Here is a 24,218-nt window from a genome sequence, read left to right as displayed (position 1 = left end):
AGGCCAAGTAAGAGGCACTTGAAGTTGACGCCACGTGAACTTTCTTGTTGTTGTTTCGAGCAATACATTGTTTTGTGTTCAGCAATGTGTTTTGTTCATTTCATCATCAGGCACATTAAGGGCAGCCCAAAGCTGTCCAGCGCCACCACCCGCATCCCTCCGATGGACTTCATGTCCAGTACACTTGGTTCTGACCTGGGGACCACGCTTCTGTCTGAGGAAGACGAGGAAGAGGAGGAGGATAAATATGCAGTTGTGTCAAAGAAGCTGTGCGGCTTTGAGTACACCCCTGGTCACAGCACGGACAGCCTGGAGGGCTCAGGTATGTCTGCCTTTTAATTATTTTACTGCTAAGTATGAACGTGTTCGTACCTGAAGCTTTACACCAAATATGAAATGGTTTAGCCGAAAAACACCTTTTAATGTTGGCCCGGTTGCTAGGCAACGCCTCCATCACCCCCAGCACCAGGATCGTTGCACACGTCCCCGTAGACCTCCAGTCAAAGTAGCATCTTCAATGCCTCATATCTCTGAAACTACGAGCGCTGTCCGTGGTTATGATGATCCATCCGTGGTTCGGATGTGATTTGTGATTTTCTATCGCCTCGCTCCCGAGATGTTAAAGTTTCTGGCAAAACGTAAACAGCGTGAGCTAATGCTAATATTAGCCGATCTTTACAATGGCGGTCTCCATGCCGGTAAAGCGGAAATGAAACCTAAATATATGGAAAAAGCCTTGGCAGGGTTTAACTACCTTCTGCCGCCACCAGGTGGCAGACAAAAAGTTAATACGTCCAAAAACCAAACCAAAGATTAGATGAGCCAAGCAGAGCAGGAATCTGTTGGATGTTGGCTCATTGAGAGCTCATTGAGAGTCAGTAAGCAGAGCCACAACCTGCTGAACACCACTGTCCTTTGTGTCCACTCTTCAAAACTCCATACACACACTTAGGGTATGGTTGACCCTGGAACGCCTACATTGTGGATCACAACCAACATGGTGGCAGATATGACAGACATTCTAATTTAGATTCTGTCTTTCCTTTGTTGAGCTTTTTTGTGAGCTTTGCTGTTTTCTAAGCCAACTGAATTATAAGATTTTGAGTCCACGATCAAAACTTTAGTTGTCAATTAACTGTAATAGAAATACTTGTGATTAATGGGCAGATATGACATCTACAGACCCTACTGTATTACTGAAATATACAAAGAAATGACTGACAATAGCCAAGGCGGTAACAAGAATCCAAATAAATACTGTACCAGGGCAAAAACAAGCTATATGTTTAATAAGTTAAAAAGAAAGATCTACAAGCTCATCTAATCAGCCAAATATTTTTTGGTTCACAATTAGTTTTTGTTTTTTAATTTGGTGTGTTCTATTTCAAGGTTATGGTTAGGTTAGGTCAAGGTTATCCAACCAAGTCTATATTTGGTGTGAGGTGTTTTCTTTCTTTGTTTTGTGGAATGCATCTTATTCTATTCTGTTATTTCAGTTCTCCAAATATCTGTGTAGTTTTCAGTTGGAGGTCCATATGTTTAGATCTGGACCTCAGTGTGTAGTTATCAGTGCTTTGGTGTTGGATTATGGTGGTAATATACTAATAGCCTCAGGGGATGGGATTCTGGGAAGTGGTGTTTATAGTGAAGAGTTTGCTATTTCAATGAGTTCTGGTGTGCTTGATTTAGATGCAGACAGAATTTCTAAGCTCTCTTTGAATGTGTATAAGAAGGTGGAACAGACCCAATGTGGCCCTACGGGCATTGTTTGGAGTGTCCCTGTGAACACTGAGGATATATTTATATATTTATTTTGTGAACTTCAATTGAATTTCTTTTTTATGCCTTTGGGTCCTAATGGATTTTTCCATATTTCTTATTCTTCTAATTGGAATGTTTGTCCCTTCACATTTAGTTTTCATTGAATAGAATGCTTTGTAAACTTTACCACATACTGGTACTGTAGGCACACATACCATTTATTGCTGATCTTATCTGCACACAAAGGTACTGTAATTGTGCTGTGCGTCACAATCTGACCTCCATGTACTGTATGAACTATTTCTCTTCCTGGGATCTGAAATCACGACTGAGGTCTTGTGTAAATTGAATCTCAACAACCATTCTAGCAGCCCTTAGCATGTTACCTTCCACTTTTAGCTCATTCCATTGAATTTGGATGTCACCAGACGTATCCGCAGGAGATCATGATTATAAAACAAATACAATACCATACCTAGAGTTCTGCTTACACAGATACCCCTGTTCAGTAATTGTCCAGATGGAGCTTTGGATTGCTGCATGCTAAATTCCAACACTGACGAAGACCTGCGCGCCGAAACACGTCTGTTTGGTTTGACTGCTGCTGCGGGATTCTATCATTATTAAACAAGACTGCTAAGACTATTACAGAGAGTGCAGATTTTATATTCCTTTCTACGTTTTATCTGAATCTGCACCCAGTATATTCCTGAACTCTTCCAGGGCCTTTCCCTTGAAGTGACTGCTGCATGTTAACATTTCAGATTAGAACTGACACGTCTGTCTGTCTGTCTGTCTGTCTGTCTGTCTGTCTGTCTGTCTGTCTGTCTGTCTGTCTGTCTGTCTGTCTGTCTGTCTGTCTGTCTGTCTGTCTGTCTGTCTGTCTGTCTGTCTGTCTGTCTGTCTGTCTGTCTGTCTGTCTGTCTGTCTGTCTGTGTCTCTCTCTCCCTCTCCCTCTCTCCCCCTCTCCCTCTCTCATATTGTAGGTAAATCGTATGCCCAGCAGGGTTGTGGTGGCAGCTCTGGTTCAGCAGACAGTGGTGTACTAGGCACACAGAGCTTGGGTCACAAGAGGGTTCCACACAGTGGCTTCAAACCACTGACAGACACTGTTGGAACTCTGCCTAGGCGGAGAGACACAAATAAAGAGGGTAAGATCAGGTTGTACTGAGCATGGTACTACACATAGAGTTGATAATCCTCACAGTCTCACTTTTAGACCATATCCGTGGTCATCATATGGGCATACCTAACAATGGATGCCAAAAAAATGGGAAATTCTCATTTGTGTGTGTTGTTATATCAAAAGTCCATAAAAATTTAATTACTTCCTTAAAACGAAAACGTGCTGCGTGTCTGTCCAAACACAGGTGCTACTGATTACAGAAATACTCTACTACATCCAGACAGTGTATTAGTCGTTTTAAACTTAATCATCACGCTAAAATATGTATATAGGTTGTGTACAGGTTAGAAAAAAATCTCACTTAGTAAACAAACCACTCTGCATATATGCGTACATGTGGTCGTGCATGAGACAGACCTATGTCACTGTCGTCCCATAGCCTGGAGGGATGCGACACTCTGATTGGTTCAGAAACTAAGATCCTGCCGTCTGAGGCTGAAACTTAAAAATAAAATGCCCAAAAAGCCATTTCACTACACCTTTAAAGGTGTAGTGAAACGGAAATGGTGGACATTTTATTGTGAAGTTTCAAGTTGAAACACCGCTATGACGTTTCTGAACCAATCAGAGCGTCGCATCCCTTCAGGGGATGGGACGGTAGCTAGGGGCCATAGCTATGCTACGCAGGACAGCGTGTGGATGTTTGTTTACAAATCAGATAGTCGTCCAGCTTTACCAGTTTACTCTTATGTGGCTTATTTCTACCCTATAATGTTTTCAGATACATTTTTTAGCGTGATGATTAAGTTGAAACCGAGTAATACACTCCCTGGATGTTATCTTGAATGGGAATAAAAACGGAAGATGTCTGTAATCAGTAGCAGCTGTGCAGCCTGTGCTGGACGGATGCGGAGATATGGAGAATTAAATGGGTGAGCTTCATTTTTATTGGCTTTTATCGATGTTGGCCTCGACACGTCATCACGCAGCACGTTTTTGTTTTCAGGAAGTAATAAAAAATGTATTTTTATGGACGTTTGATATAAAAACACACACAATTTTGAATTTTCCCGTTTTTTTGGCATCCATTGTTAGGCATGCCCATATGATGACCACGGATATGGTCTAAAAGTGTGAAAAACGTATTTTTCATTTCACTACACCTTTAAAACAGTAAGTAGGTGCAAGTAGCGGCATTGTACCAGAGTGGCATCTTATAGAGTGGTTCTAGGATGATGTGCAGTTTTTTTTGTCAGTGGTCATAAGTTACAGTAGCACCTTTCTACTGTAGTTCTCTCAACAAAAGTAAATGGGATTTTTGCATTGGATTTTTGATTATTGTGGAAAATAATCTCTGAGGCAAATACATTTTAATGAAGAATCTGCAATATAATTTTCACAATTTTGTTTTAAGTTTAAATGTAAATGCCAGCAGTAGAAAACTAATGGCAGCATGTCTTGAACATCACCACTACGAATGCTTGTCTGTACGGCGTGATGATGTGTAATGTCCCACACATACTAAAATGTAGTTTCATTTAGTCCCTTGTTAGCAAACCCTTTTTCTAAGACACATAAAAGCCTTCATAATTCACACGTGAGGTGTGACTTTTATGTTCAGTCAGGAACACTCACGTCAAAGTAGATTTTCACCATTCATTGCAACAAATGGAATACAGTTAAACTTGGCGTTAATGGCTCTGCTCTTGGGATGTTCCCTAAATTCTACAAGAGCAAGCCTAAGCAATACATTGACAGATTGACTGCAGTCAGCACTCGGCAGACATAAAATCACAACAGTATTTGAGCCTATGCCAGACTCTGAACAAAAGGTGGAGGCTGGGGTCGAGGAGGCAGCTAAAGCAGCAGCAGCAAGTGTAGCAAGCTGCGAGAAAAGCGGACATCTAATGAATGAAGAAGCCATATTTAAAGGAGACGCCCTGTCAACACTCTTTTGCCGGGGGATTTTTTCATAATAAAGGCGCTAGAGTGCCAAGCAGATGAGGCAGATTTTACTCTGAAAAGCCCCGCCTTCCATTACCCCCAAAACCGGGAGGCATAATCTTCCATTATTACCTCGTGCTGTCACATCTTGTCTCTCTAGAAGTGATTATATTCCAAACGAGATGCTTGATTAAGTCAAAAATGAGGACAGAACATTGGTATACACGTCCAAGGCCCCCACGGTTTTATTAGACGATGTCTATACACGTCCTTAGCACAAAAGGTGTTCAGAGTATGAGATCTGATTGGAGTGTAGAAAACACGCAGCTGCTTTGCTAATGACCAGCGTTACCGCTGCCATTACCGCAGTGGCTGATTGAAAACCATCCGCAGACTGACAGCCAATTCTATGAGCCCTGTGGCCTGCATGAACTAACGCCATGCTCCATTTGTAGAACTAAGAGTGAAAAGGCCCTTTGATCCATTCTGCAGCTCACGCGTCACCCCTGGAGTCCCTGCACAGCGTGGGCGGCCGCATGCACAGCTCGTGGGCAGCCGCGACCTCTGACCCTTCGGAAGAGTGCATGGTTACCGTGTCGACGCTGGAGCGGCAGCACATGGCTTCCTGGAGTGGCACGACGTCCAGCAACCGCGCCACCTTGAGTAGAGATGCCCGCCCGAGGCCCGGGACGGACCTGGCCCACAGCGGGCATCCTCCCACAAACAGCACGGAGAAGAGAGAAAAATGTAAGTGTGTCCCCCAACCCCCTGGTTAGTGTGCGAGGTGAACAGAAGAAGATGAATATACCTCAGTCAGAAGAGGACAGATTATGTATTTCATACAAAACTGTAATGACCCAAAGGAAGTGCCATGACTTCATGACAACTACGTACCCCTACTGCCCATAATACAACACAAAGGCTAAATAAAACATAATCCACACAAAACATAATCCATTTCCCAACCAACCCAACGTAAAACATGTGAATAACACAATAAAACAATAAATAATAAATGTCATGGCATGGCCTTCGCAGCATGCCCGAGGCATGCTGCGAAGGCCTTTTGTCCAACGGGAAACACCACAACACTACAATAATTGCCTTGTATAAGCACAGTAATTCATGCAGCCAGTAGGAGAAAAAATATATATATATATATACTGTGCAGGTATATATATATACCTGCACAGTAACATCTTTCCAATGGACCCAAATAGACTACCCATTATCTTTACACTTTTTACTGTTAAATGAACACTGCTTTTGCCTTTTTTGATTAATTTCCTTGTTTATGAAAATAATGATAATGATGATTATACAACAGGTCGTTTTGAGGAAGCAATCTGATCGGTTGAACATCTTTCTAGCCGTGCTTCAAACCACATTATTTCAACGCCTAATCAAAACAAACAATTCAGCCGTGCTTTTCTCTGAGCGCAGCAGACTCGGTGGCTATAGGCTAGCTAGTTTCTTGGGATATTTGTGGTCGTAGTGACTACATCTGTCATTGATTGTTTTTTCAGCGATTCTCTTAGTTTTAAGGGTAACTGTTGTATAATTTCTTCGTTGCTTTCGGTTGCAGCATCGCAGGCGTGCATTAATGACGTTAAACCACCCCCTCTCGTGTAATATTGCTTAAATGACTGATTGTGCTGCCAGTGAAATACATACAATGTGAACTTTTTTTTCTTCTCCTCCACCCTTTAGAATCTTTGTGATTGATCATTCCCTTCGATAGCCTTCTGTCCGGGACAACCTGGACTTACAAGCGCAATGAGATTCTCCTTCTTCTCTGTGGGTGACGCGGCGGGACGACATTTGGAGCGACACAACACAGAGGTGTAAATGTGATGTACAGACACCATTATCACCATGTTCTTTCTACAGTGTCATGTTCTCTCTTCAAAAGAATAAACTGTATGTTACATGTCTACTTCTATTCCCTGTCACATGATGGTGTACAGCAAATCACACAATGGCCGTGAAGAAAAATCACCTATAAATCTATTGACTCATGAAAGTGAAAGGACTTGCATAAATTGTAAATATTTTCTTTTTTTAATTGTATTGTTTATCTCTTCTTTTGCTTTGCTATGCAAGCCAAAAGATAATGCTGTCTCTTTCTCAACTGTGAATTATCATTGTGAATTACTTTTTTTCCCCTTTTGATGAATGCTTAATGATTTTGTTTTGCTTATTTTGATGAAACTACTGTATTGTTGTACTTTGCACAGAGTGTTTGGTGATAATAAGCACAAAACTCATCAGCCGAGGTGAGGAGGAGAATTATAATGGTAAAGAGGGACATTTATGATATAACAGAACCTAAATAGAAGAAATATTATGCTTGGCAGGACTGTAAATGTTTGGCATCTTATACTGAAAGTTATGAGAAAAACATACACAACTATCTGAAGACAGCGAGATACAGTACAGTACAACTGATACAGTACAGTCTATTGCTGGGGTTTTCCATACAGCTTAGAGGTTGTTGAGAATTCCATTGTGTCTTGGCGACACCCTTGGTAATGTGTTCCTTTTGGAAAATCACTTGGGCCCTATTAAAAGATTTTCAAAAATAGCTAATCTGTGGTGAATTGTGACCTTTTTTATTATTATTTTTTCAATTTTGACATGCTCAAATAGGGATGTCAGGTTGTTGTGATGACATCATCGATATGTGATTCACCATGTTAATGATTATTTTTTCAGACCTCCAGTTCTAGGAAACACAGAATGGGGGGACTTTTTTATTATTTCCACACAGGTCTAAGGTATATTAATGACATAGTAAAATGTTGAAAATGAGTGGTATTCCCCTTTAACTCATTGGACCCTCAAACTGTCTGCTAAAGCAAATAGCTCCAACCGCTCTCCCCTTTCATGCAAGTAATTGACAATATATAAACTCACAACACCAACTTTGATGAGGCAGTATTGCTTTGTTTTCAAATATAAGGTTCTCTTCATTTCCTGAAAAATTAACATTTTGGAGTTAGACTGTTTCTTCCCGACAGCTATTGTAAGTACGCCACTATTATGGCTCATGGACATTCCATTTTCTAAAGAGGTTTCCAATAAAACCTAATCATTGGCAAAGCTATCCCCAGAACAGAACCACGATTAATTTCATCTTCAAAAATCTCTCACTTGTTAGATGGCCCAGTTTCTGCCAACGATTCACAATGCAACGTTTTTCAACATCTTCTGGTTTTGTTCTGATTGTTCTTGTATGGCTCCCCCTATTTTTTACCTGCTAGATTCGCCCTCAGGAATACACAGGCACGTACAGGCCATTTTTCGTTCCTTCAATGCTAAATAAAATGTGTTAAGTGAAGCTACTCTGCCAGAAGTGCCTTTGAGTTCAATCTGTATTCCATACAGTATAATACAGGTAGTTAACCTGGGCTCTGCATTATATCAGTATTATGCTGTTATTGTGATTCAGGTATTAATTTGATTTATTGTACTCAATTTGTGACTGCAGTATCCGCAACAACAACCCTGCTTTATACATCTGTTTACTGTCACTGGCACGGCACTCTGTTGTCGTCTTGTGACAGAGCACTGATTCTCAACATCTGGTCTGGGTCCCACCACGGGTCCGAATGGGCCGTTACCGGTCTGTAACTCTGAGAGTGTACGCATGGATCCAATTCCAAACAGAATTGTGAGGTCCTAACACTGACATTTTACAATGTCAGTGTTTCAAACGGTTCCATTTGTACCCTCTCAGAGAAGGGTACAAATTAAGGGTACATTTGGACCCCTGGTGGGCCCAGACCAGAAGCTGAGAAGCGGTAAAGGAATATTGCTGTAAGATGGCTTTCTTGCTTTTTGTTTGTTGTAACAGCAAGTAGACACGTCATTTACAACGTATAGACTGCAATACCTCCGGTTATGTAATTTATCATCAGATGACTCCTTTTCAAAATGTAGGAAAGAAAATGCTCGGAAAATGTTGGAACTGTCAAGCTGCACAAAAGGCTAGACGTCTCTTGTCTCACTGTCGGTGTCAAAGTATAGACCAGTGGATCTCAATGGTCATAACTCTGAGACTGTACAAAACAAATGGACCTGTAATGGTCCATTTGGTTTCATTTGCACACTTGCAAAGTTACGAACCTGTAAGTGTCCATTTGGAACCACCTCAAGGAACAGTCCCTGGAACCTACTATATTCTCTTCCCCCTTCAAAACCCATGGTGGAATTACAAGACGCATTTCACAGTAACAAAATCAGTCCTTTCAAAATATAGATGGATTGGATGAGAATGAATCAGTTAAAAGCTCTTTAATAAAATGGACATTATAGTATGTGCGGTGGGTCAGGGTCCCTCTATACACTGGATTTTATAACAGAGTTGCCACTATATGTTCAATATAATACTGTATAGTAATAATCTACATAATTACCATTATGTAGAACAAATTTGAAAGTGAAGCATGTGAGGGTCAGCAGCGATGCTAATGTTAAGTTTTAAGGCTGTTATGCAAGATTTAAACATGAACGCAAACTGGAATTATGCAGAAACAACCTTTTATTCTTTTATAACCACGTGGGCCGCTTTTTCTTTTTACGTATTCACCAAATCTCTTTGCCAAAAATAGCAGATCTACAAGCACGCAAGCTTGTACATCTTTTACATGTTGGGTCCCCTTAGTTTCAAAGCCCAGGTCCTGAGCTGAGCTTCAATGTGTTTAGTGATGAGTGCTTATAGCTGTGTTAAAAAATCACACCTGTGTGAAGTGAGTGGTGCAACTCCATGTGGGGGTCCCCGGAAGTTCCAAACCCACAGGAACGTGGCCAGAGTGCCGGCCCAGTTCCGGGGAGCCGCCCCGCGTCCGAAACGGTCGAGAAATGATAGAGTTACCGCGTGGGGGTCCCCGTGGAGTCCCCGGAACATCCAGATCCCCAGAGGGCAGGCCCAGTTCCGGCGAGCCGCCCCGCGTCCGAAATGGTTGAGAAATGACGTGTGGCGGTCCCCAGAGGGTCCCTCTACTGTACTGTACTGTAACACCCCAAATCATACAGTTAATATGTGTGTGTGTGTGTTAGGCTGCGCAACAATGACACTTGGTTGTGATAACCAACCAACCGCTGTTTGGTGCTCGGACAGACAGACCCAGCCAGGGACAGACCCAGCCAGGGACCTGCAGGGACACACATTGCACCACTCAAAGTACCATTTTTAGAGCCAGAGATGCAGGATTTCTGAGTCAATGATTTTACACAATTCTTTAGTTTTTCAATTACAAAACAAATAAGCAAGAAAAGCAATACAGTAAGTATGTAGGACTAGTAGCATGTCAAAGTTTGTGCTATTGCCATTGAGAATGCATTGGGCGTTTAAGTTAAATAACTCAGAAACTACAAAACATTTCAAAGTAAAAAGTTCCAGCATGTGTCTCCACAGTAAGCTGAATTATAAAACGTGTGAATGGAGTTTCTAGGTGAAAGTGATTTTTTGACATGCCACTATCTGCCATTATAAATTTCTCACATTTAAAGCACTATATTTCTAAAACTATGAAACATTTCAAAGATTCCTTTTCAGGCAAACATGTCCACCGTAAGATGAACCTAAATAGGTTTGAATGGGGATTCTAGGTGTAAGTATGTAGGACTAGTAGCATGCCAAAGTTATAAATTTTTTCGGACGGCATACTATAGCATGTCGTTTTTCGTGATTTTGGACTATTTGAAAAAAAGATGAAAATCATGAAAAAACGACATACTATAGTCCATGGTTTGTCGTATTTTCATGATTTTGGGACACTATGTCAGAGGCAGGACTTGAACCTGCAGCCTCCTGATTCCCAGGCAGGCTCTGTACCCAGTGAGCCACTGTGCATGCTGTTCTTAAAAGGCCGAATAGATAATGACAGAAGAGCCAGAGACTTGTTTCCATTGTGGTTCATAAACATTCGAACGTCTAGAGATAAACAACAGCAAAAGAAACAATAGACAAATCTCCTGTTATTTTATTTTTTGTATTTTATTTTTGTATCAATGTTGTACTCAAAGGGAACAGCAGACTGTGTTGTGGCAGGTAGCAAGTAGATCAGTGACTTAGCACACTGGCTGCATGACCTGGAGATTGTGGGTTCAAACCCCACTCAAATCTTTACTTGCCAAAATCTGCCATTGACCCCCATTCTGAATTTCTCAAATTTAAAAGCACTATATTTCTAAAACTATGAAACATTTCAAAGATTCCTTTTCAGGCAAACATGTCCACCGTAAGATGAACCTAAAAAGGTTTGAATGGGGTTTCTAGGTGTAAGTATGTAGGACTAGTAGCATGCCAACGTTTGTGCTATTGCCATTGGGAATGCATTGGGCGTTTAACTTAAATAACTCAGAAACTACAAAACATTTCAAAGTAAAAAGTTCCAGCATGTGTCTCCACAGAAAGCTGAATTATAAAAAGTGTGAATGGAGTTTCTAGGTGAAAGTGCTTTTTTAACGTGCCAATATCTGCCATTGAGCCCCATTGTAAATGTCTCAAATTTGAAAGCACTATATTTCTAAAACGATGAAACATTTCAAAGATTCCTTTTCAGGCAAACATGTCCACCGTAAGATGAACCTAAATAGGTTTGAATGGGGTTTCTAGGTGTAAGTATGTAGGACTAGTAGCATGCCAAAGTTATAATTTTTTTCGGACGGCATACTATAGCATGTCGTTTTTCGTGATTTTGGACTATTTGAAAAAAATATGAAAATCATGAAAAAACGACACACTATAGTTCATGGTTTCGGACGGCATACTATAGCATGTCGTTTTTCGTGATTTTGGACTATTTGAAAAAAAGATGAAAATCATGAAAAAACAACATACTATAGTCCATGGTTTGTCGTATTTTCGTGATTTTGGGACACTATGTCAGAGGCAGGACTTGAACCTGCAGCCTCCTGATTCCCAGGCAGGCTCTGTACCCAGTGAGCCACTGTGCATGCTGTTCTTAAAAGGCCGAATAGATAATGACAGAAGAGCCAGAGACTTGTTTCCATTGTGGGTCATAAACATTCGAACGTCTAGAGATAAACAACAGCAAAAGAAACAATAGACAAATCTCCTGTTATTTTATTTTTTGTATTTTATTTTTGTATCAATGTTGTACTCAAAGGGAACAGCAGACTGTGTTGTGGCAGGTAGCAAGTAGATCAGTGACTTAGCACACTGGCTGCATGACCTGGAGATTGTGGGTTCAAACCCCAATCAAATCTTTACTTGCCAAAATCTGCCATTGACCCCCATTCTGAATTTCTCAAATTTAAAAGCACTATATTTCTAAAACTATGAAACATTTCAAAGATTCCTTTTCAGGCAAACATGTCCACCGTAAGATGAACCTAAAAAGGTTTGAATGGGGTTTCTAGGTGTAAGTATGTAGGACTAGTAGCATGCCAAAGTTTGTGCTATTGCCATTGGGAATGCATTGGGCGTTTAACTTAAATAACTCAGAAACTACAAAACATTTCAAAGTAAAAAGTTCCAGCATGTGTCTCCACAGAAAGCTGAATTATAAAAAGTGTGAATGGAGTTTCTAGGTGAAAGTGCTTTTTTAACGTGCCAATATCTGCCATTGAGCCCCATTGTAAATGTCTCAAATTTGAAAGCACTATATTTCTAAAACGATGAAACATTTCAAAGATTCCTTTTCAGGCAAACATGTCCACCGTAAGATGAACCTAAATAGGTTTGAATGGGGTTTCTAGGTGTAAGTATGTAGGACTAGTAGCATGCCAAAGTTATAATTTTTTTCGGACGGCATACTATAGCATGTCGTTTTTCGTGATTTTGGACTATTTGAAAAAAATATGAAAATCATGAAAAAACGACATACTATAGTTCATGGTTTCGGACGGCATACTATAGCATGTCGTTTTTCGTGATTTTGGACTATTTGAAAAAAAGATGAAAATCATGAAAAAACGACATACTATAGTCCATGGTTTGTCGTATTTTCGTGATTTTGGGACACTATGTCAGAGGCAGGACTTGAACCTGCAGCCTCCTGATTCCCAGGCAGGCTCTGTACCCAGTGAGCCACTGTGCATGCTGTTCTTAAAAGGCCGAATAGATAATGACAGAAGAGCCAGAGACTTGTTTCCATTGTGGGTCATAAACATTCGAACGTCTAGAGATAAACAACAGCAAAAGAAACAATAGACAAATCTCCTGTTATTTTATTTTTTGTATTTTATTTTTGTATCAATGTTGTACTCAAAGGGAACAGCAGACTGTGTTGTGGCAGGTAGCAAGTAGATCAGTGACTTAGCACACTGGCTGCATGACCTGGAGATTGTGGGTTCAAACCCCAATCAAATCTTTACTTGCCAAAATCTGCCATTGACCCCCATTCTGAATTTCTCAAATTTAAAAGCACTATATTTCTAAAACTATGAAACATTTCAAAGATTCCTTTTCAGGCAAACATGTAAGATGAACCTAAAAAGGTTTGAATGGGGTTTCTAGGTGTAAGTATGTAGGACTAGTAGCATGCCAAAGTTTGTGCTATTGCCATTGGGAATGCATTGGGCGTTTAACTTAAATAACTCAGAAACTACAAAACATTTCAAAGTAAAAAGTTCCAGCATGTGTCTCCACAGAAAGCTGAATTATAAAAAGTGTGAATGGAGTTTCTAGGTGAAAGTGCTTTTTTAACGTGCCAATATCTGCCATTGAGCCCCATTGTAAATGTCTCAAATTTGAAAGCACTATATTTCTAAAACGATGAAACATTTCAAAGATTCCTTTTCAGGCAAACATGTCCACCGTAAGATGAACCTAAATAGGTTTGAATGGGGTTTCTAGGTGTAAGTATGTAGGACTAGTAGCATGCCAAAGTTATAATTTTTTTCGGACGGCATACTATAGCATGTCGTTTTTCGTGATTTTGGACTATTTGAAAAAAATATGAAAATCATGAAAAAACGACATACTATAGTTCATGGTTTCGGACGGCATACTATAGCATGTCGTTTTTCGTGATTTTGGACTATTTGAAAAAAAGATGAAAATCATGAAAAAACGACATACTATAGTCCATGGTTTGTCGTATTTTCATGATTTTGGGACACTATGTCAGAGGCAGGACTTGAACCTGCAGCCTCCTGATTCCCAGGCAGGCTCTGTACCCAGTGAGCCACTGTGCATGCTGTTCTTAAAAGGCCGAATAGATAATGACAGAAGAGCCAGAGACTTGTTTCCATTGTGGTTCATAAACACTCGAACGTCTAGAGATAAACAACAGCAAAAGAAACAATAGACAAATCTCCTGTTATTTTATTTTTTGTATTTTATTTTTGTATCAATGTTGTACTTAAAGGGAACAGCAGACTAACCCTAACCCTGCGTCAAAGTTTAGTTTTCAGGAGAAAAAAAGCATGCAGAAAAAAGCTGTTCATTCCAAGCTTCAAAACGAAAAAGCTGGTATAGCATGGGAGCACGAAGCAAGAAGCTGCTTCTAGCTTCCTTGGTGTTAACGCGGCTTAAGTCTGATTATGCCGTTTTTTTGCACTACTGATTGTTACCCGTTTCCTTTCTTGTCAGTTAAAATTATCATTCATCATCACTTCCATCTTGTCCATCACCTAACCCTAACCCTAACCCTAGTTGTCTGGTACCAGATTGGTTACCATATGGTACCAGAACAAAACAAACAAAAAAGCAGTGTGAATTGTCTGGAACCAGTGGCGCAGTGTGTTAGAACGCTGCCACATGATCGGGAGATGGTGAGTTCAAACCCCACTCAAGTCTTTACTTTCAAGACCGATTTCAGAAGAAGAAAAGCAACACAAAAGCCGTGTGAATTATCTTGAACCAGTGGAACAGTGTGTTAGAACGCTCCCACATGATCGGGAGATGGTGAGTTCAAATCCCACTCAAGTCTTTACTTTCAAGACCGATTTCAGAAGAAGAAAACCAACAAAAAAGCAGTTGAATTGTCTGGAACCAGTGGCGCAGTGTGTTATGACACTGCCACATGATCGGGAGATGGTGAGTTCAAACCCCACTAAAGTCTTTACTTTCAAGACCGATTTCAGAAGAAGAAAACCAACAAAAAAGCAGTTGAATTGTCTGGAACCAGTGGCTCAGTGTGTTAGGACACTGCCACATGATCGGGAGATGGTGAGTTCAAACCCCACTCAAGTCTTTACTTTCAAGACCGATTTCAGAAGAAGAAAACCAACGACCTACCAACCAACACATTCAAAGGCATATCAATCCCATTAATCCGTTTTCTTATCAAGTTGAAGGCATCCCGGATTTTGTTGAGGGTGGGTTGGGTGTTTCACGGTTTCTCATCAACTCCATGTTAAATCACCCAATTACCCCCCAACGGACACTAGCCATAAACCTAACCCTAACCCTAACCCTAACCCTAACCCTAGTTGTCTGGTACCAGATTGGTTACCATATAGTACCAGAACAAAACAAACAAGAAAGCAGTGTGAATTGTCTGGAACCAGTGGCGCAGTGTGTAAGAACACTGCCACATGATCGGGAGATGGTGAGTTCAAACACCACTCAAGTCTTTACTTTCAAGACCGATTTCAGAAGAAGAAAACCAACAAAAAAGCAGTGTGAATTGTCTGGAACCAGTGGCGCAGTGTGTTAGAACGCTCCCACATGATCGGGAGATGATGAGTTCAAACCCCACTCAAGTCTTTACTTTCAAGACCGATTTCAGAAGAAGAAAACCAACAAAAAAGCAGTGTGAATTGTCTGGAACCAGTGGCGCAGTGTGTTAGGACACTGCCACATGATTGGGAGATGGTGAGTTCAAACCCCACTCAAATCTTTACTTTCAAGACCGATTTCAGAAGAAGAAAACCAACAAAAAAGCAGTTGAATTGTCTGGAACCAGTGGCGCAGTGTGTTATGACACTGCCACATGATCGGCAGATGGTGAGTTCAAACCCCACTAAAGTCTTTACTTTCAAGACCGATTTCAGATGAAGAAAACCAACAAAAAAGCAGTGTGAATTGTCTGGAACCAGTGGCACAGTGTGATGGAACCCTCCCACATGATCGGGAGATGGTGAGTTCAAACCCCACTCAAGTATTTACTTTCAGGACCGATTTCAGAAGAAGAAAACCAACAAAAAAGCAGCTGAATTGTCTGGAACCAGTGGCGCAGTGTGTTAGGATGCTGCCACATGATCGGGAGATGGTGAGTTCAAACCCCACTCAAGTCTTTACTTTCTAGACCGATTTCAGAAGAAGAAAACCAACAAAAAAGCAGTGTGAATTGTCTGGACCCAGTGGCTCAGTGTGTTAGGACGCTGCCACATGATCAAGAGATGGTGGGTTCAAACCCCACTCAAGTTCAAACAAAAAAATAAAGGTCCAGGGTGCAATCCCACCCCAGTCTTTACTGTGACACTTTGCTTTCCACACTGACATCAAGTAGCACAGAAAAGCTGTGTTGTAGTAACCATCAGTTAGCTCAGTGTGATGAGAGGCTGTCCTTGGGAGCCACAGGTCCAGGGTTCAAATCCCACATTAGGCATAACTGTGACACTTTGCTTTGCACACTGATTTCCTGAAGGACAACTTTAAAGCAGCCCAGAAATTCACCATGATTGTGTGCCGGTAAGTGGCCCAGCGGATAAGTCAGATGATATCCGTAGTATACCTAGTAGAAGTGTGCCGGTTCAAACCCGACATACTCCTAGTAGGCGGTGATGGTTCAAATCACTGACACCTAGTGTAGGAGTGTCCCTGTGGATAAATCAGATGATATCCGTAGAATACCTAGTAGAAGTATGCCGGCCGACATACTCCTACTAGGATGGTGCTAGTTCAAATCACCAACAAATACAGTAAGTAGGAGTGTGTGCAGTTAAGTGGCCTGGTGGATAAATCAGATAATATCCATAGAATACCTAGTAGAAGTCTGCCAGTTCAAACCCGACATAGGATGGTGCTGGTTCAAATCACCATCACCTAGAGTAGGTAGGACTGTGTGCCGTTAATTGGCCCGGTGGTTAAATCAGATAATATCCGTAGAATACCTTGTGGGATGGTGCTGGTTCAAATCACCATCACCTAGAGTAGGTAGGACCGTGTGCCGTTAATTGGCCCGGTGGATAAATCAGATAATATCCGTAGAATACCTAGTGGGATGGTGCTGGTTCAAATCACCATCACCTAGAGTAGGTAGGACCGTGTGCCGTTAATTGGCCCGGTGGATAAATCAGATAATAGCTGTAGAATACCTAGTAGGATGGTGGTTCAAATCACCATCACCTAGAGTAGGTAGGTGGTCAGGTAAGAGTATGTAGGGGCAGAGTAGGTTGAGGTGTAGATAGGGGGGGAGTAGGCGAGGGTTGGTCAGTTAGGGGGAGGAGTAGGTGAGGGGGGTAAGGTAGGGGGAGATAAGGCGAGGGGGGGGGGGGGGCAGGCGAGGTGGAGAGTAGGCGAGGGGGGGGGCCAGGCAGGGGAAGAGTAGGTGAGGGGGTGGCAGGCAGGGGGAGAGTAGGCGAGGGGGAGGCCAGGCAGGGGGAGAGTAGGTGATGGGGAGGCCAGGCATGGGGAGAGTAGGCGAGGGGGGCCAGGCAGGGGGAGAGTAGGCGAGGAGGGAGGCCAGGCAAGGGGAGAGTAGGAAAGGGGGGAGGCCAGGCAGGGGGAGAGTAGGCCAGGGGGAGGCCAGGCAGGGGGAGAGTAGGTCAGGTGGAGGCCAGGCATGGGGAGAGTAGGTGAGGGGGGCCAGGCAGGGGGAGAGTAGGAGAGGAGGGAGGCCAGGCAGGGGAGTATAGGAGAGGGGGGCCAGACAGAGGCAGAGGAAGAGTAGATGAGGGGGGCCAGGCAGTGGTCTTCCTGACTTTTTTTTTAATAATTAGTAAATAAGTTAAAAAAATGATTTAAAAAAAAAAATAGGAAGAGCCCCCATGCCTACTCTCACCCTGCCTGGCCTCCCTCCTCTCCAACTCTCCCCCCTCCTCTCCTACTCTCCCCGGCCTCCCCCCTCGCCTACTCTCCCCCTGCCTGGCCTCTCCCCTCTCCTACTCTCCCCATGCCTGGCCTCTCCCCCTGCCTGGCCTCCCTCCTCTCCTACTCTCCCCCTGCCTGGCCCCCCTCGCCTACTCTCCCCCTGCCTGCCACCCCCTCGCCTACTCTTCCCCTGCCTGGCCCCCCCCCTCGCCTACTCTCCACCTCGCCTGGCACCCCACCCCCTCGCCTAATGTCCCCCTACCTGACCCCCCTCAGCTACTCCTCCACCTAACTGACCAACCCTCGCCTACTCTCCCCCTATCTACACCTCAACCTACTCTGCCCCTACATACTCTTACCTGACCCCCTACCTACTCTAGTGATGGTGATTTGAACCAGCACCATCCTACTAGGTATTCTACGGATATTATGTGATTTATCCACCTGGCCAATTAACAGCACACGGTCCTACCTACTCTAGGTGATGGTGATTTGAACCAGCACCATCCCACTAGGTATTCTATGGATATTATCTGATTTAACCACCGGGCCAATTAACGGTACACGGTCCTACCTACTCCAGGTGATGGTGATTTGAACCAGCACCATCCCACTAGGTATTCTATGGATATTATCTGATTTAAACACCGGGCCAATTAACGGCACACAGTCCTACCTACTCTAGGTGATGGTGATTTGAACCAGCACCATCCTATGTCGGGTTTGAACCGGCAGACTTCTACTAGGTATTCTATGGATATTATCTGATTTATCCACCAGGCCACTTAACTGCACACACTCCTACATACTGTATTTGTTGGTGATTTGAACTAGCACCATCCTAGTAGGAGTATGTCGGCCGGCATACTTCTACTAGGTATTCTACGGATATCATCTGATTTATCCACAGGGACACTCCTACACTAGGTGTCAGTGATTTGAACCATCACCGCCTACTAGGAGTATGTCGGGTTTGAACCGGCACACTTCTACTAGGTATACTACGGATATCATCTGACTTATCCGCTGGGCCACTTACCGGCACACAATCATGGTGAATTTCTGGGCTGCTTTAAAGTTGTCCTTCAGGAAATCAGTGTGCAAAGCAAAGTGTCACAGTTATGCCTAATGTGGGATTTGAACCCTGGACCTGTGGCTCCCAAGGACAGCCTCTCATCACACTGAGCTAACTGATGGTTACTACAACACAGCTTTTCTGTGCTACTTGATGTCAGTGTGGAAAGCAAAGTGTCACAGTAAAGACTGGGGTGGGATTGCACCCTGGACCTTTATTTTTTTGTTTGAACTTGAGTGGGGTTTGAACCCACCATCTCTTGATCATGTGGCAGCGTCCTAACACACTGAGCCACTGGGACCAGGCAAATCACACTGCTTTTTTGTTGGTTTTCTTCTTCTGAAATCGGTCTAGAAAGTAAAGACTTGAGTGGGGTTTGAACTCACCATCTCCCGATCATGTGGCAGCGTCCTAACACACTGCGCCACTGGTTCCAGACAATTCAACTGCTTTTTTGTTGGTTTTCTTCTTCTGAAATCGGTCTTGAAAGTAAAGACTTGCGTGGGGTTTGAACTCACCATCTCCCGATCATGTGGCAGCGTCCTAAGACACTGCACCACTGATTCCAGACAATTCAAATGCTTTTTTGTTGGTTTTCTTCTTCTGAAATCGGTCTTGAAAGTAAAGACTTGAGTGGGGTTTGAACTCACCATCTCCCGATCATTTGGCAGCGTCCTAACACACTGCGCCACTGGTTCCAGACAATTCAACTGCTTTTTTGTTGGTTTTCTTCTTCTGAAATCGGTCCTGAAAGTAAATACTTGAGTGGGGTTTGAACTCACCATCTCCCGATCATGTGGGAGGGTTCCATCACACTGCGCCACTGGTTCCAGACAATTCACACTGCTTTTTTGTTGGTTTTCTTCATCTGAAATCGGTCTTGAAAGTAAAGACTTTGGTGGGGTTTGAACTCACCATCTCCCGATCATGTGGCAGTGTCATAACACACTGCGCAACTGGTTCCAGACAATTCAACTGCTTTTTTGTTGGTTTTCTTCTTCTGAAATCGGTCTTGAAAGTAAAGACTTGAGTGGGGTTTGAACTCACCATCTCCCAATCATGTGGCAGTGTCCTAACACACTGCGCCACTGGGTCCAGACAATTCACACTGCTTTTTTGTTGGTTTTCTTCATCTGAAATCGGTCTTGAAAGTAAAGACTTTAGTGGGGTTTGAACTCACCATCTCCCGATCATGTGGCAGTGTCCTAACACACTGCGCCACTGGTTCCAGACAATTCAACTGCTTTTTTGTTGGTTTTCTTCTTCTGAAATCGGTCTTGAAAGTAAAGACTTGAGTGGGGTTTGAACTCACCATCTCCACGTCATTTGGGAGCGTTCTAACACACTGCGCCACTGGTTCCAGACAATTCACACTGCTTTTTTGTTGGTTTTCTTCTTCTGAAATCGGCCTCTAAAGTAAAGTCTTGAGTGAGGTTTGAACTCACCATCTCCCGATCATGTGGCAGCGTTCTAACACACTGCGCCACTGGTTCCAGACAATTCACACTGCTTTCTTGTTTGTTTTGTTCTGGTACCATATGGTAACCAATCTGGTAACAGACAACTAGGGTTAGGGTTAGGGCTAGTGTCCGTTGGGGGGTAATTGGGTGATTTAACATGGAGTTGATGAGAAACCGTGAAACACCCAACCCACCCTCAACAAAATCCGGGTTGCCTTCAACTTGATAAGAAAACGGATTAATGGGATTGATATGCCTTGAATGTGTTGGTTGATAGATCGTTGGTTTCTTCTTCTGAAATCGGTCTTGAAAGTAAAGACTTGAGTGGGGTTTGAACTCACCATCTCCCGATCATGTGGCAGCGTCCTAACACACTGCGCCACTGGTTCCAGACAATTCAACTGCTTTTTTGTTGGTTTTCTTCTTCTGAAATCGGTCTTGAAAGTAAAGACTTGAGTGGGGTTTGAACTCACCATCTCCCGATCATGTGGGAGCGTTCTAACACACTGCGTCACTGGTTCCAGACAATTCTCACTGCTTTCTTGTTGGTTTTCTTCTTCTGATTCTGTAACAATCAGTAGTGCAAAAAAAACAAAGGCATAATCAAGCAGCTTCTTGCTTCGTGCTCCCATGATATCTCTATGTATACCAGCTTTTTCGTTTTGAAGCTTGGAATGAACAGCTTTTTTTTGCGTGCTTTTTTTCTCCTGAAAACTCAACTTTGAGGCAGCTTTTAAAAGCTGGGTTTTGGCTTCGAGTTTTCACATTTTTCAAATCTGAACAAAAAAAAGGAAAAAAATAGCAAATTTCTGTTTGCTGGACTCAAACAGAATTATACTAAGGCACCACCATTTTTGTGATTTTTCGTTTAGCGTTTTCCCATTTTTCAATTCTGAACAAAAAAAGGAAAAACTAGCAAATTTCTGTTTGCTGGAATCAAATTAAACGAACAAAAATCACAAATAGGTTTTTTATATGTTGGATTCAGATTCAAATAAGGCAATTATACTAAGGTCCCCTGACCTTTCTAGGTGAAAGTGCTTTTTTGACGTGCCAATATCTGCCATTGAGCCCCATTGTAAATGTCTCAAATTTGAAAGCACTATATTTCTAAAACGATGAAACATTTCAAAGATTCCTTTTCAGGCAAACATGTCCACCGTAAGATGAACCTAAATAGGTTTGAATGGGGTTTCTAGGTGTAAGTATGTAGGACTAGTAGCATGCCAAAGTTTGTGCTATTGCCATTGGGAATGCATTGGGCGTTTAACTTAAATAACTCAGAAACTACAAAACATTTCAAAGTAAAAAGTTCCAGCATGTGTCTCCACAGTAAGCTGAATTATAAAACGTGTGAATGGAGTTTCTAGGTGAAAGTGATTTTGACTTGCCACTATCTGCCATTATAAATTTCTCACATTTAAGCACTATATTTCTAAAACTATGAAACATTTCAAAGATTCCTTTTCAGGCAAACATGTCCACCGTAAGATGAACCTAAATAGGTTTGAATGGGGATTCTAGGTGTAAGTATGTAGGACTAGTACCATGCCAAAGTTATAATTTTTTTCGGACGGCATACTATAGCATGTCGTTTTTCGTGATTTGGGACTATTTGAAAAAAAGATGAAAATCATGAAAAAATGACATACTATAGTTCATGGTTTCGGACGGCATACTATAGCATGTCGTTTTTCATGATTTTGGAGGATTTGAAAAAAAGATTAAAATCATGAAAAAATGACATACTATAGTCCATGGCAAGGATAGTCTAAGAAGGATGAGACGCGAAGACCGTACGGGCGACGCCATGTTGCTTTGGAAGGAAAGAAACATGCGCAGTTGTGCATGTCCAACTTCCTGGTCTCAACTGCGCATGTTTCTTTCCTTCCAAAGCAACATGGCGTCGCCCGTACGGTCTTCGCGTCTCATCCTTCTTAGACTATCCTTGGTCCATGGTTTGTCATATTTTCATGATTTTGGGACACTATGTCAGAGGCAGGACTTGAACGTGCAGCTCCTGATTCGCAGGCAGGCTCTGTACCCAGTGAGCCACTGTGCATGCTGTTCTTAAAAGGCCGAATAGATAATGACAGAAGAGCCAGAGACTTGTTTCCATTGTGGTTCATAAACATTCAAACGTCTAGAGATAAACAACAGCAAAAGAAACAATAGACAAATCTCCTGTTATTTTATTTTTTGTATTTTATTTTTGTATCAATGTTGTACTCAAAGGGAACAGCAGACTGTGTTGTGGCAGGTAGCAAGTAGATCAGTGACTTAGCACACTGGCTGCATGACCTGGAGATTGTGGGTTCAAACCCCACTCAAATCTTTACATGCCAAAATCTGCCATTGACCCCCATTCTGAATTTCTCAAATTTAAAAGCACTATATTTCTAAAACTATGAAACATTTCAAAGATTCCTTTTCAGGCAAACATGTCCACCGTAAGATGAACCTAAATAGGTTTGAATGGGGTTTCTAGGTGTAAGTATGTAGGACTAGTAGCATGCCAAAGTTTGTGCTATTGCCATTGGGAATGCATTGGGCGTTTAACTTAAATAACTCAGAAACTACAAAACATTTCAAAGTAAAAGGTTCCAGCATGTGTCTCCACAGAAAGCTGAATTATAAAAAGTGTGAATGGAGTTTCTAGGTGAAAGTGCTTTTTTGATGTGCCAATATCTGCCATTTAGCCCCATTGTAAATGTCTCAAATTTGAAAGCACTATATTTCTAAAACGATGAAACATTTCAAAGATTCCTTTTCAGGCAAACATGTCCACCGTAAGATGAACCTAAATAGGTTTGAATGGGGTTTCTAGGTGTAAGTATGTAGGACTAGTAGCATGCCAAAGTTTGTGCTATTGCCATTGGGAATGCATTGGGCGTTTAACTTAAATAACTCAGAAACTACAAAACATTTCAAAGTAAAAAGTTCCAGCATGTGTCTCCACAGAAAGCTGAATTATAAAAAGTGTGAATGGAGTTTCTAGGTGAAAGTGCTTTTTTGACGTGCCAATATCTGCCATTGAGCCCCATTGTAAATGTCTAAAATTTGAAAGCACTATATTTCTAAAACGATGAAACATTTCAAAGATTCCTTTTCAGGCAAACATGTCCACCGTAAGATTAACCTAAATAGGTTTGAATGGGATTCTAGGTGTAAGTATGTAGGACTAGTAGCATGCCAAAGTTTGTGCTATTGCCATTGGGAATGCATTGGGCGTTTAACTTAAATAACTCAGAAACTACAAAACATTTCAAAGTAAAAGGTTCCAGCATGTGTCTCCACAGAAAGCTGAATTATAAAAAGTGTGAATGGAGTTTCTAGGTGAAAGTGCTTTTTTGATGTGCCAATATCTGCCATTTAGCCCCATTGTAAATGTCTCAAATTTGAAAGCACTATATTTCTAAAACGATGAAACATTTCAAAGATTCCTTTTCAGGCAAACATGTCCACCGTAAGATGAACCTAAATAGGTTTGAATGGGGTTTTTAGGTGTAAGTATGTAGGACTAGTAGCATGCCAAAGTTTGTGCTATTGCCATTGGGAATGCATTGGGCGTTTAACTTAAATAACTCAGAAACTACAAAACATTTCAAAGTAAAAAGTTCCAGCATGTGTCTCCACAGAAAGCTGAATTATAAAAAGTGTGAATGGAGTTTCTAGGTGAAAGTGCTTTTTTGACGTGCCAATATCTGCCATTGAGCCCCATTGTAAATGTCTCAAATTTGAAAGCACTATATTTCTAAAACGATGAAACATTTCAAAGATTCCTTTTCAGGCAAACATGTCCACCGTAAGATGAACCTAAATAGGTTTGAATGGGGTTTCTAGGTGTAAGTATGTAGGACTAGTAGCATGCCAAAGTTTGTGCTATTGCCATTGGGAATG

The 24,218-nt window shown here is 41.9% G+C and overlaps 1 protein-coding gene across 5 annotated transcripts in view; it reads left to right on the top strand.

The window, feature by feature from the left end:
• LOC306928397 (roundabout homolog 2-like) overlaps positions 1 to 7,407 on the top strand; it is a 232,871-nt gene extending 225,464 nt beyond the window's left edge. For all 5 annotated transcript variants that reach the window (XM_079508458.1, XM_079508456.1, XM_079508457.1 and 2 more), the window contains 4 exons: positions 111 to 322; positions 2,748 to 2,912; positions 5,324 to 5,578; positions 6,542 to 7,407. In XM_079508458.1, the coding sequence (XP_079364584.1) occupies positions 111 to 322; positions 2,748 to 2,912; positions 5,324 to 5,578; positions 6,542 to 6,543 (634 nt within the window). In that variant the 3' untranslated portion in view covers positions 6,544 to 7,407. The remainder of the gene's footprint in view (positions 1 to 110; positions 323 to 2,747; positions 2,913 to 5,323; positions 5,579 to 6,541) is intronic.
• Positions 7,408 to 24,218: the final 16,811 nt, after the last annotated feature.

This window comes from Electrona antarctica, assembly GCF_951216825.1.
Source record: "Electrona antarctica genome assembly, chromosome: 8".
Lineage (NCBI taxonomy): Eukaryota > Metazoa > Chordata > Actinopteri > Myctophiformes > Myctophidae > Electrona > Electrona antarctica.
This window is presented reverse-complemented; position numbering and strand designations above follow the sequence as displayed.